General features: G+C 46.3%; 1 protein-coding gene across 2 annotated transcripts in view; it reads left to right on the top strand.

Annotated features, from left to right (window-relative positions):
* FDXR (ferredoxin reductase) overlaps positions 1-13092 on the top strand; it is a 50060-nt gene extending 36968 nt beyond the window's left edge. Inside the window, exons 7-12 of one of the 2 annotated variants that reach the window (XM_040435710.1) lie at positions 52-159; positions 10103-10187; positions 11624-11823; positions 11903-12074; positions 12155-12331; positions 12800-13092. In XM_040435710.1, the coding sequence (XP_040291644.1) occupies positions 52-159; positions 10103-10187; positions 11624-11823; positions 11903-12074; positions 12155-12331; positions 12800-12930 (873 nt within the window). In that variant the 3' untranslated portion in view covers positions 12931-13092. The remainder of the gene's footprint in view (positions 1-51; positions 160-10102; positions 10188-11623; positions 11824-11902; positions 12075-12154; positions 12332-12799) is intronic. The other variant, XM_040435711.1, reaches the window with a different exon arrangement.
* Positions 13093-13161: the final 69 nt, after the last annotated feature.

Raw genomic sequence — 13161 nt, 5'->3', positions numbered from 1 at the left:
GTTTCTACCCCTCCATCTAGTGAGATGCCTTAAACACTGTCTTTTTTACAGAAAACCGACATCGCACAACCTGCTCTTGAAGCCTTATCCCAAAGTCGCGTCAAGAAAGTCTGGCTGATTGGACGTCGTGGACCTCTGCAGGTGGCATTCACCATAAAGGTGCATTTTCAGTTTAGATATTCGTTTTTATATAGCAGCAGTAAATCTTCACAATTTCTAGTCATTTACCCCAGCCCAGTCCATGGGGTCCACAGTCTAATTTTCATACCACACATGTGATACCCAATTTCATCCAGTAAACCTCTTAAAGAGGACTTATCACCTCTCTTGATATGTCTGTTTTAGTAACTACTTGCATTACCCCTGGTAATAATTTTGGAGCATCTATTCTCATTGCTCTATGTTGTGCCACTCATTTATTATTCCTGCTAGAAGTAATGAATGAATTACTAGCAGTTTGCCGTGAAGTTCCAGATGGGTGTTACAAGTTGGGGGTGTTTGCACAGTCTGACACTATCCAATCAGTGCTACCAGTGTCAGACTGTGCAGGGACACAACCGACTGGTAACCCCCAGCTGGAGCTTCATTGCAAACTGCTAGTAATAAAGAAATGGTACAAAATACAGTCATAAGAATAAATATTCCAGATTTATTATTAACAGGGAGATGCAAGTAGTTGCTAAAACAGACATGTCAGCAGAGGCTCAGGCCCTCTTTAAGCTGGCCATACCCTTGAGATAACCGTCTCTCCTCATCCCCCATGCACACACATTACTCTTGATCCTCCATTCCAATACATACTTGGCAGAGCATGCATGTTACGAATGGGGAAAAGGGATAGGTGTCAGACACCTCTGGCGGATGGCTTATCTCCCCGAGAACAAAAGGATCAGTCAGGCATGTGCAAATTCTGTGCTGTTCCTTTCATATTGAATTTCTGCACTGTATTATTTCTCGTTTTACCTATGTTGTTTAAATCTATTGTTCTCTGCTGCCATCTGCTGGCCGGAATTTGTATGCTGCACGCTTCGTTCGTTGTCTATAAAGTTTTATGTCTGGGCGTGGTTTTAGCAGCCTTGGGCCTGGTCACTTCCTGTAGCCTTTTTCAGTGCTGCATTCCTTTGTGACTGGAGACACACACCTCGGCTTGTGAAGGCATCAGTTTTTGACCAGCAGTTGCCTCAGCAGTTAGCCTCAGAAAAGACATCCACATCACAGCATCTACTGTATTCCATCACTGTATGTCACTGCTCTGGATCAAATAAACCCACGTTTGATTGCATCCTCATGTCTACGTCTGGATCCATCTAACCTGAGCATCTGCCGGTCCGGTCTGCTCCACTGCTTGGATACGAAGGTAGGACAGTCACAAAGCCATTATCAGTTACACCTTCAATCGCCTTCATGTGGGGACAGAACAGTCAAAAACTGCCTTAAAGCCTTATACCTCAGTCAATATCCATCTGAATGTCCAATGCCGGCTACAGGTTCCCTCAGAGCCCAGTGCCACACTCAGGAACCTCCCCTGCAACAGGCCCACTCCCAGCAAATCTGCCCAGCAACAGTGCACGTCCCATAAGCCTAAGGGGAAGCACGGCGTGTCCGCAGTAGATATACTCTCGCCTGGAAGTCCTCCACTACTCGCCAAGCCCCTTATTACATCCTATATTAACCCTTGCTTGCATGATATAAGAACTGTTCACGCACGCGGGGCCTCCCTTAAACCAAAACCCCGCAATTCACTCAAGACACCTTGGGAAACTCATCGGGGTGCCTCATCTGAGCCGCACTGCAATTTTCAGCCCCCAATTCAAAAGTTCGATTTCTTAAAGAGACAGCGCACCTTAAATCAAAATGGCCGAAAAGGACCTCGTACAGTTCCCCAGTGATGAAACAAAGCAAATGCTACCTGATACTGATCATTATGAAGAGCTGGAGGTAGAACCCACACTTCCAGCAGACCAAGTCACACGACCAAGGCGCTCTCTCAAACCAACTATAAAGATCACAGAAAATTATCACACCAGGAAAGATGAGCTATGTGACAACCTGGAAGAGCTATGGGAACGAGTTTCCTCCCTCATATCAGGATTTAAGTCCTCCTCAGGCGATGCCACCAGTTTACAAGTTGCCGTCGGGCGGCTAAACGCAGCCCATGAAAGATACAAGAGACTGTCCACAAGGTATATAACCTTTCTAAAAGACTCTAATATTGAAGAAGCCCCGTCAGAGTTGTGCAAGGCAGAATCAATAGACAGACAAAGAGACGCCATGGTGCTGGACGCTAAAGATAAAGTGGAACTCCGCATCTCTTATTTGCAAGAAACTAGATCACACAGATCACATTCATCCAAACATTCCTCGCGGTCCTACAGATCATCATGCTCTAGAAGCTCCGCCCTGAGCGACAGATTACTAGAGGCCCGCATAAATGCAGAGCTATCCAAAGTGAGGCGTTCCTTCACCGAAAAAGAAGTCCTTGCGAGAACAGAAGCACAGACGGCGGCGGCCAAGAGGGCAGAAGCTGAGGCTGAAGCCAAGAGGGGAGAAGCAGAAGCAGAGGCTCGAATAAAGATCCTTGAATCAGAGAGGGAAGAGGAAATCGCATTAGCAAGAGTAAGACTACTTGAGCAAGCATTGAGCCAAGGCCTTGATTCAGCCTGCTTACCACCAGAGGAGATAGACGATCCAGCTGACCGCACCAGCGACTATGTACTGAAACAGTTATCTGCACCACCCCCAGTGTGCAGTACTGTCCAAGCCAACAACACTGAAACCTCCAAGTCAGCTCTACCTGCAGTGGCAGTGACACCCACAGCACCCGAGCAATCCAATAACAGTCGCCCAGATGCACCCTCTCAAGGACAGTTATTACAGCAAGATGGCTACCAGGTGTTTCCTGGCCTACCTCCACAGCTCAAGCAGCAGTCATCAGAATCTACAGAGGCTAGACCACAGCTCAACCCTGCAGCAACATCATTCTACCCGGAAGCATCTCACCCTTTCTCGCCACGCAACCTATACGCCCCAGGGGCATCACAAGTTGTCATGGCAACAAGCAGTGAGAAATCAGATATGTCTGAGTTTGCCAGGTTTATGGTGAGCAGAGAGCTAATTAACACCAGTCTCTCAAAATTTGATGACCGTGCGGAGAGCTACAGAGCCTGGAAGGCAACCTTCAAAGCTGCCATCGCCAACCTCAACCTAACTGCAGAGCAGGAGCTCGACCTCTTGATCAACTGGCTGGGCCCAGGCTCCACAAATCGCATCAAGAGCCTTAGAACTGTCTATGTGGGACAAGCAGAAGCAGGTCTCGCTGCAGCCTGGCAGAGACTCGAACGCACCTTTGGCAGCGCAGAAGCAATAGAGAAGGCACTATTCAGGAGACTGCAGAACGTCCCCAAGATCAGTCTCAAGGATGTCCATAAGCTTCAGGATTTAAGTGATTTGCTCATGGAACTGGAGCTTGCCAAAAGAGACCCTCGTCTGTCCGGGCTGTGCTACCTGGATACAGCCCATGGGGTGAACCCAATTGTCGTGAAGCTACCATACAGCCTGCAAGAAAAGTGGGCGGCATCAGTCTCAAGGTACAAAAGAGTGCATGACGTCACTTTTCCCCCATTTATTCATTTCTGTAGGTTCATCGATGAACAGTCCCAGATGAGGAATGACCCCAGCCTCGACTTCCTGGAGTTCAATACTACAGCCTCAGTGACACCATCATCAAGGTATGAAAGTATTGTACATAAACACAGAGACTTTAAGAGCAGCGTGAGTGTTAGAAAGACTAACCTACCATCATCTGCAGTACCTACTGGTAGACAGTACACTACCTCATCAGGAGACAAGGCCTTCAATCGTGAATGTCCCATTCATAAAAAACCACACTCACTGAACAAATGCAGAGGATTTAGATCCAAAACAATACAGGAGCGCAGGAAAGTCCTGACCGAGCTTGGGGTATGTTTCAAGTGCTGCGCTTCATTGGAGCACATGGCTAAGGACTGCAAATCCATTATCAAGTGTGAGGAGTGTCATAGTGATAGACATGCCTCAGCTATGCACCCAACTCCACTCACAAGGGATTCACCTGCTGCCGTCACCACCAGTCCTGCTCCAAGTCATGGCGGGGAGCCCCAGAACCACGCTAACACAGCCACTGCTGTTTCCTGCTCATGCTTGGACGTATGTGGGGAGGGCCAGAGTGAGAAATGTTGTGCCCGCATATGCCTAATCAAGGTCTACCCGGAGGGGCTACCAGAAAAGGCAGTAAAAATGTATGCCATCATTGACGACCAAAGCAACCGCTCCCTAGCAGGACCTAAATTCTTTGAAGCCTTTGGAATAAAGGGACCGTCAGAACCCTACATCTTAAACACCTGCTCGGGTCGCATAGAGACTAGCGGCAGGAGGGCACAAGGATTCATCGCTTGTTCCGTCAGTGGAAATACGGAAATACCTCTACCGACGCTGATCGAATGTGATCAAATACCCAACCATAGGGATGAAATTCCTACCCCGGAAGCTGCATTTCACCATCCACACCTAAGGCACCTAGCCAATGTTATCCCACCTATGGACAACAACGCCGAGATTCTACTCCTGCTTGGCAGAGACAATCTAAGGGTACACAAGGTGCGTCAACAGTGTAATGGTCCCGACTATGCACCATACGCCCAGAGACTGGACTTGGGATGGGTAGTCATAGGAAATGTATGCTTGGATCAACCAAAAATCCGCTCATTCAAAACGTACGTGCGTGGAGATGGACGCACAACTTGCATTAAGCCTTGCCCTCATCACTATGAGGTGAAAGAGAAGCCTCCAGACCTCATACAACCACCTGACGACATTCCTCCCTTCTTTGCTGACAACTTGGGAAGATTAGTCTTTCACACAAGCAAGGACGATGATAAAGTAGCTTTGTCAGTAGAGGACAGAGAATTTATCAAGATAATGGACAATGAGTTCCTTAAAGACGAAACCAATCACTGGGTTTCTCCACTACCCTTCCGAGCTACCAGGGTGAGACTCCCGAACAATAGGGAACAAGCTCTGTCTAGATTTAACTCTCTTCAGCGTACCATGAACAGTAAGCCTGAGATGAGAGAACACATCGTTGCCTTTATCGACAAAATATTCCGCAACAACCATGCAGAACCAGCTCCATCCTTAGGGAAGAACGACGAGTGCTGGTACTTGCCTTCATTTGGAGTGTATCACCCACGGAAACCTAATCAAATTAGGGTTGTTTTCGACTCAAGTGCCAAACATCAAGGTGTATCGCTTAATGATGTCCTTCTCACAGGTCCTAATCTGACGAATAACCTAGTTGGAGTGCTGATGAGGTTCAGAAAAGAGCTTGTTGCCATCACCGCCGACATTGAACAGATGTTCCACTGTTTCGTAGTCAGAGAGGACCACCGGAACTTCCTCAGGTTTCTGTGGTACAAGAATAACGACACCAACGCAGAGATGGCAGAATATCGTATGAGGGTACACGTATTTGGAAACAGCCCTTCACCTGCCGTGGCAACTTACGGCCTTCGGCGCACTGCATTAGAGGGAGAATTCGAGTACGGTAAAGACGCCAGAGACTTTGTAGAAAAGGACTTCTACGTAGACGATGGACTCAAATCACTACCCACTGAAGAAGCGGCTATCGATCTGCTCAAAAGGACTCAAAGTATGTTGTACCAAGCTAAACTTAGACTACACAAAATTGCTTCAAACAGCCTGGCCGTTATGAGGGCCTTCGAATCAGGCGATCATGCACCAGGATTCAAGGACATTAACTTGGGACTGGACAGTCCACCTGTGCAGAGGAGCTTGGGCCTCAGATGGGATCTCTCGGCTGACTCCTTCGGTTTTCAGATAAGTTGTGCAGACAAGCCATTCACAAAACGAGGCGTCCTATCAGTGGTAAACAGCCTATTTGATCCGCTGGGATTTGCAGCGCCCATCACCATACAAGGTAAATCTCTACTGAGACAGTTTTCTGAAACAGTCAAGGATTGGGATACCCCACTTCCCTCCGAGAAAGAGCAAAAATGGGAAGCCTGGAAGCGATCCTTGTGTGCCTTGGATGAGATCCACATCCCGAGATGCTATATTAAAACTTCACTTTCCTCTAGCATAAAGAAAGAACTCCACGTGTTCTCGGACGCCTCCACGGAGGCCATCGCAGCGGTTGCCTATCTGAAAGTGACAGAACCTAACAACCAAAACCACGTTGGATTCGTCTTTGGTAAGGCTAAGTTAGCCCCCAAGCCCGATCATACTATTCCCAGACTGGAACTTTGTGGGACTGTGTTGGCAGTTGAGATTGCGGATTTCATACAACAAGAACTGGGTGTCGACATAGCTGAAGTCCAGTATTACACCGACAGTAAGGTCGTTTTAGGTTACATCCACAATCGGACCAAGCGATTCTATGTGTACGTTAGTAACCGCATAGAGAGAATCAGGAGGTCCTCCAAACCTGAACAATGGCACTACGTACCATCCGAACTTAATCCAGCAGATCACGCCACTAGGCCTATGTCTATAGGTTCCTTTATTAACTCTACTTGGCTTACAGGTCCAGAGTTTCTGCTTGAAGAGGCGGACGAATGTGTACAGGAAGTTTTCAGCATCCAGGATCCGGATAATGATCCAGAAATCCGTGCTGAAGTTAGTGCATTAGTCACTGGAACAAAGCAAACCGCCAGCTTCGGTTGTCAGCGCTTTGAACGTTTCTCCAGCTGGATGAGACTCGTCAGAACTATTGCAAGGTTAGTGCACATTGCAAGATGTTATCATAATACTCACCAAGATAAAGATTGTCATGGTTGGCATGCCTGTCATAAACCCTTCTCTGCTGAGGACATCTCTCATAGTGAGTACCTCATATTACGTCACGTCCAGCAGGAAAATTTCAACATAGAATGGAAGTGCTTGTACAACAAACAGCAGATTCCTTTAAAAAGCCCTCTTGCCAACTTAAATCCAGTTATCGACAGTTTTGGCTTGCTAAGAGTTGGTGGTCGTTTGAATCAAGCCCACCTGGGAATTGCAGCACAAAATCCTCTCATCATTCCCAGCAAACATCATATCACCGTCTTGCTAATCCGACACTACCACGAAAGGGCCGAACACCAAGGCAGGCAAATTACTGAGGGCAAAATACGGTCTGCTGGCCTTTGGATTATAGGTATGAAAAAACGCGTGGCCCAAGTATTGCATGAATGTGTGCACTGTCGTAAAGCAAGAGGAAAACAACTACACCAACAAATGGCCGACTTGCCTGCGGACAGACTATGTACAGAGCCGCCTTTCACCTATGTTGGCCTAGATGTCTTTGGGCCATGGATGGTATCCGCACGCAGGACTCGCGGCGGTCACGCAAACAGTAAGCGTTGGGCTGTACTATTTACTTGCATGAGTGTGCGAGCAGTTCACATAGAGGTGATAGAATCTATGGACACATCCAGCCTTATCAATGCCTTAAGACGGTTCTTCGCAATCAGAGGACCAGTAAAACAATTGAGGTCTGACCAGGGAAGCAACTTCATCGGAGCTTGTAGAGAACTTAACATCGACACCAAGTCCATTCAAGATCAGTTGGCGGAAAAAGGTTGCACCTGGATTTTCAATCCTCCTCATAGTTCCCACATGGGGGGCTCCTGGGAGAGAATGATCGGCATCTCACGCAACATCTTAAATTCTATGCTGATGGATGTAAACTCGTCAAGACTCACACATGAGACTCTAGTCACCCTTCTTGCCGAAGTTTCGGCTATTATCAACTCAAGACCCCTTGTGCCAGTGTCTATGGATCCTGAAACACCTGCCATACTGACTCCGGCTATTCTACTTACCCAAAAGACTGAGAGTACGCTAACACCTAGTGGAGAATTTACTCATGCTAACATCTACCAAAAACACTGGAAACGTGTACAATATCTAGCAGATTACTTCTGGAACAGGTGGCGAAAGGAGTACCTCAGTATTCTTCAAGGAAGAAGAAAATGGCAACACAACAAACCAAACTTGAAGGAAGGAGACCTTGTATTGATGAAAGAGCAACAAACCGAAAGGATTGACTGGCCTATCGGACTAATTTCAAAGGTTTTCCCTAGCAAGGATGGCAAGGTCCGGAAGGTGGAGTTGAAGATCTTCAGGAAAGGCGAGCTTAAAACGTTCTCAAGACCAATCAACGAACTCATTTTAATATTACCCGTCGAGAACGTCCCTGCAGGGTGAACAGGACTAATCTATGTTTGCATTCTAACATGTTTTCTTTTACAGGTTGTTTATATTTTATGGACATTCGTCATAGTGAAATCCCCAAAGTGAATTTCAGACGGGGAGTGTGCTGTTCCTTTCATATTGAATTTCTGCACTGTATTATTTCTCGTTTTACCTATGTTGTTTAAATCTATTGTTCTCTGCTGCCATCTGCTGGCCGGAATTTGTATGCTGCACGCTTCGTTCGTTGTCTATAAAGTTTTATGTCTGGGCGTGGTTTTAGCAGCCTTGGGCCTGGTCACTTCCTGTAGCCTTTTTCAGTGCTGCATTCCTTTGTGACTGGAGACACACACCTCGGCTTGTGAAGGCATCAGTTTTTGACCAGCAGTTGCCTCAGCAGTTAGCCTCAGAAAAGACATCCACATCACAGCATCTACTGTATTCCATCACTGTATGTCACTGCTCTGGATCAAATAAACCCACGTTTGATTGCATCCTCATGTCTACGTCTGGATCCATCTAACCTGAGCATCTGCCGGTCCGGTCTGCTCCACTGCTTGGATACGAAGGTAGGACAGTCACAAAGCCATTATCAGTTACACCTTCAATCGCCTTCATGTGGGGACAGAACAAATTCAACATACCTGACCTTTCTATCCCCGAGTACAGTGCTCGGCTATCTTCGGAATCCCCATAGAAATGAATAGAGTGGCAGGGCACATACCCAACTGCCGCTCCGTTCATTTCAGGGAGGCTGTAGGGGATACAGGGCCACCGTTCTTGTGATCGTTAGGGGTCCCAGCGGTAGGACCCCCATCAATCTAATAGCTATCCCCTATCTTGCAGAGAGGGGATAACTTCTAATAACAGGAATACCCCTTTAAGTAGTTCTATTCATGGACAGGATGTGCTCTCACTTCATTACAATATGGGGCACGGTTGGAGGAGACTTGAATTACTATAGCCCTTTACTTCCTCCCTGCTGATGTCTGTTTCCGGAGTAGATAAATTAACTTAATTATCTTGACTCAATCAGGAAATGACAAGCTGTGAAGAGGGATCTTGCTGGTTAATAGAGCTCTGTGATTACAGCAGCCTTGGCAGTGATTCAAACAGACATTATCTCTGTATCTCTCTCTGCTATGTGAGAGAGGGGTGACCACCGTACTGTACTGACAGGGGAGAGAAAGAAAGTAGAAAGAGTAATGTGAGCTAGCAGATTTGTAGAAACGGTGACCGGTGACTGGGCTGCAGATTCACTGTCTCTGTAACATGGTAGACAATGATACCAAACTTCCTATTACTGAATTATGAAGCTGTAATACAAAGATGCACTCTTGGCACAACAGCCAGAATCAGTAGTTTATTCAGTCCCGCAATCAAACCTGATGGAGCCATGATAGCCATGGCTGGTGTCACTATGGATATAGTCTGGGACTAATTAAGGTCTCCAGGCTATCTCTTATACACCCTAAAAATGGTACATGTGGAAATTGCAAGTTGTCTTGCAAAAACAAGGCTCCATGTTGCCATATTGATGGAAAAAAAATGCATAAAAAATTATTTGTCCTGTTTTCTAATACAGAGGTCCAACTTCTGTCTGCCTGCACACTGTTAATACATTGCATAAAAGAGCAATGTGCAGTAAGCTCCACCTAGTGGTGGCTGCTGGCAGCCCAGATGTTATGTTTTTGCTCTATGTCTATCCAGAGGATTTGGAGCTGTGTGTCAGAAAAAAAGGAGCTCTCACCACCATAACGATATACTAACAAATTAATCAGAGCAGACAATTGGTCCTAAAAACAGCCTGGTTTAAGGTGGAGATTTGTGTTTTATCTATAGTTGCCTATTTTAATTTTATTTTTTAATTAAGGAATTACGAGAGATGATTAACCTGCCAGGAACTCGTACGATCAATGACCCTTCTGATTTCCAAGGCCTTGGGGACATTTTAAAAGGTGAAGTAGTTTGTTGATCTAATATTACTATAGAACCACAAACATTTACGGGGGAAATTAGCATTCATCCCACGCCAGTTTTCTGGAGTAAAAAAAGCAGCAAACCTTGTGATTTAGGCACCAGTGGCTTTTCTACACTGCCTTCGCCACTTTCCTAAGAAGGTGATATGATGAGGACAAGGCCAGCGGGCTCATCATAGTTATCTATCACTGGAAGCACACACTCCCCGGTCAATCAAGCCCGCTGCCTTGAAGTGACCTTGGATTCTGCCCTCTCCTTCCGACCGCACATCCAAGCCCTTTCCACCATCTGCCGCCTCCAGCTTAAAAATATCTACCGCATCCGCTATTTCCTCAACTTTGAATCTGAAAATGCTTGTACATGCCCTCATCATCTCCCGCCTAGACTACTGCAACACTCTCCTCTGTGGCCTTCCATCTAGCCCTCTCGCACCCCTCCAATCTATCCTCCACTCTGCTGCCCGACTATTCCACCTCTCACCCTATTACTCCTCTACCTCTCCCCTCTGCCAATCCCTTCACTGGCTCCCCATTGCCCAGCTTATTCAGTTCAAAATACTAACAAATACAAGGCCGTCCACAACCTGTCCCCTCCCTACATCTCTGAGCTACTTTCCCGATACATCCCCACATGCAATCTCCGATCCTCACAAGATCTCCTTCTCTCCTCTTATCACCTCTTCCCACAATCACCTCCAAGATTTCTCCCGTGCATCCCCCACACTCTGGAACTCCCTACCCCAACATATCAGACTCTCACCTACAGTGGAAACCTGAAAACCCACCTCTTCAGACAAGCCTATAACCAGTGACCCTGCTGCCTCTATACCGCCATGACCAACTTCACCCTCACCTACTGTGTCCTTCTCCCATACCATGTAGATTGTAAGCCTCACGGGCAGGGCCCTCTCTCCTTCTGTACCAGTCTGTAGCTCGTCTTGTTTATGCTTAGTGCAATTGTCTGTATTATGTATGTATACCTCTTCTCATATGTACAGCGCTATGGAAGGAATGGCGCTTTAATAATTCATAATAATAATAATGATCTTCTTTTACTCCAGCTCGAAAATTTCACTTTAGGCGCACAGGCTGCCAGAGGGTGCACCTAATTTATGACAAGGTGTGCACGCCGTCATAAACTAGGTGCATCGTTCAGCAGAGAAAGGGATATCATAGACCGGCATAAAACGCTGGTCTATGATAAATCCCCCCTCAGGGTACAGTTAGACAGGGCAGTCTGAGATATGTCGTGTGGATGAGATCAGCTCATTAGAAGCAGATTGGCTAGTTTTCGTTCGGAATGACTGGATTTCACAGGTTGCACCCCCATTGATCAGATACTTTGACAAACTTTAGACAAACTTTCTCCAGAACTTTCTTTTTTAATTCTCTTTTCCCTCCATAATTCTCCGCAGACCTCCCTAGGCCAAGGAAACGACTTACAGAACTGCTGGTAAAGTCAGCACTGGAGACGCCTGGAGATAAAGAGGCCGCTCGTAGGGCTCAGTGTAGCAAAGAATGGGGTCTGCGTTTCTTCCGCAGCCCAGTCACCGTGCTTCCCAGTGAAGATGGAAAAAGAGCAGCTGGGATCCGGCTATCGGTCACTCGACTTGAGGTATGAAAATGACATTCGCAGTGTAAGCAGCTGTATTTGTTGCCTTCCATGATGGTAGGTCATCTTTCCTCTTCTTCAGGGATCTGGGGAGAGTACAGTGGCTGTTCCTACAGGAGAAACAGAAGATGTATCGTGTGGCCTTATTTTCAGCAGCATTGGGTATAGAAGTGTCCCTATCTCTCCAGGTGTGCCTTTCCTTCCCAAGCAGGGCGTCATTCCAAATAATTTGGGAAGGGTGCACGGGGAGCCAGGTCAGTATTCCTAACTTCTCAGTACTTCCATTATTAAACATGGCTGAAGCCGGTCTGGAAATTTACATGGACTTTATTAGCAGGACTGTACTGCAGCGGCTGGGTGAAAAGGGGTCCCACAGGTGTCATCACAACTACAATGACAGACAGTTTTGACACAGCACAGGCTTTGATGGAGGACATGAAGTCGGGGGCATTGAAGTTGTCAGATTCTCGAGCAGGAGCCTCAGCAGTTCGAGAGCTTCTCCTTCTCAGAGGTGGGTTTTGCTTTACATAGACAGCTTATGTATGACTTCTCTCACAATACTTTTTTGTCTGATATCTTCCAAATGATTACTTGTCGTATATATTTTCTTGATATTTTTTGCTTGCAAACCTTAAAGGAGATGTCCCATCTGGGACACTTATGGCATATTTCCTCTCCTATCTCAAAAGCTGGACCCTGTCATCAGTGGAGAGCACGTTGCTTTCTCCATTCACTGCTATGGGACTTTCGAATACGTCCTAGCACTGTCTTTGCTTCAGTATTTTTGGAAGTCCCATAGCAGTGAATGGAAAGTTGGCTGCGCATGTGTGGAATGCTGTGCATTCACGCCGGGGCCCCATTCTTGAGATGGGAACTGGTTTCAGAGGTGGGTGGATATGTACAGCATATCCTATCCATGTGCTGTACATGTCCAGATAGGACAACCCCTTTAAGAAATGTATTTTATTTTCCATCACAGGAGTTCAAACTGTCTCCTTCTCAGACTGGGAAAAGATAGATTCGATGGAAACAGCTCAAGGTGAGAAGGTGGGAAAACCTCGAGAAAAGATTTTAGACACAGAAGAGATGCTGCGGTTGGTTTCTCGATGATGAATTCTCGCGCGTTAGACTTCACAGTCTCGGAGTTGCAGAAAAGGAGATCAGTGACGTATTCATACAATTACCTCACATCCCCTATATTTTTGTAAATATTCTTTTTAGTTATTAAATGTATATTAAAATATTTTATTATACTGCTATTTAATAAAAAAAAATCTTCTTGTGGGCTCCTGTGTATGTGGTGAAAAGCAGAGGAATCAAAATTGTGTGCCTGCATTTGCT

The sequence above is a fragment of the Bufo bufo genome, chromosome 6 (assembly GCF_905171765.1).
Source record: "Bufo bufo chromosome 6, aBufBuf1.1, whole genome shotgun sequence".
NCBI lineage: Eukaryota > Metazoa > Chordata > Amphibia > Anura > Bufonidae > Bufo > Bufo bufo.
The sequence above is the reverse complement of the archived record's forward strand: the minus strand, read 5'-3'. Positions and strand labels throughout refer to the sequence as shown.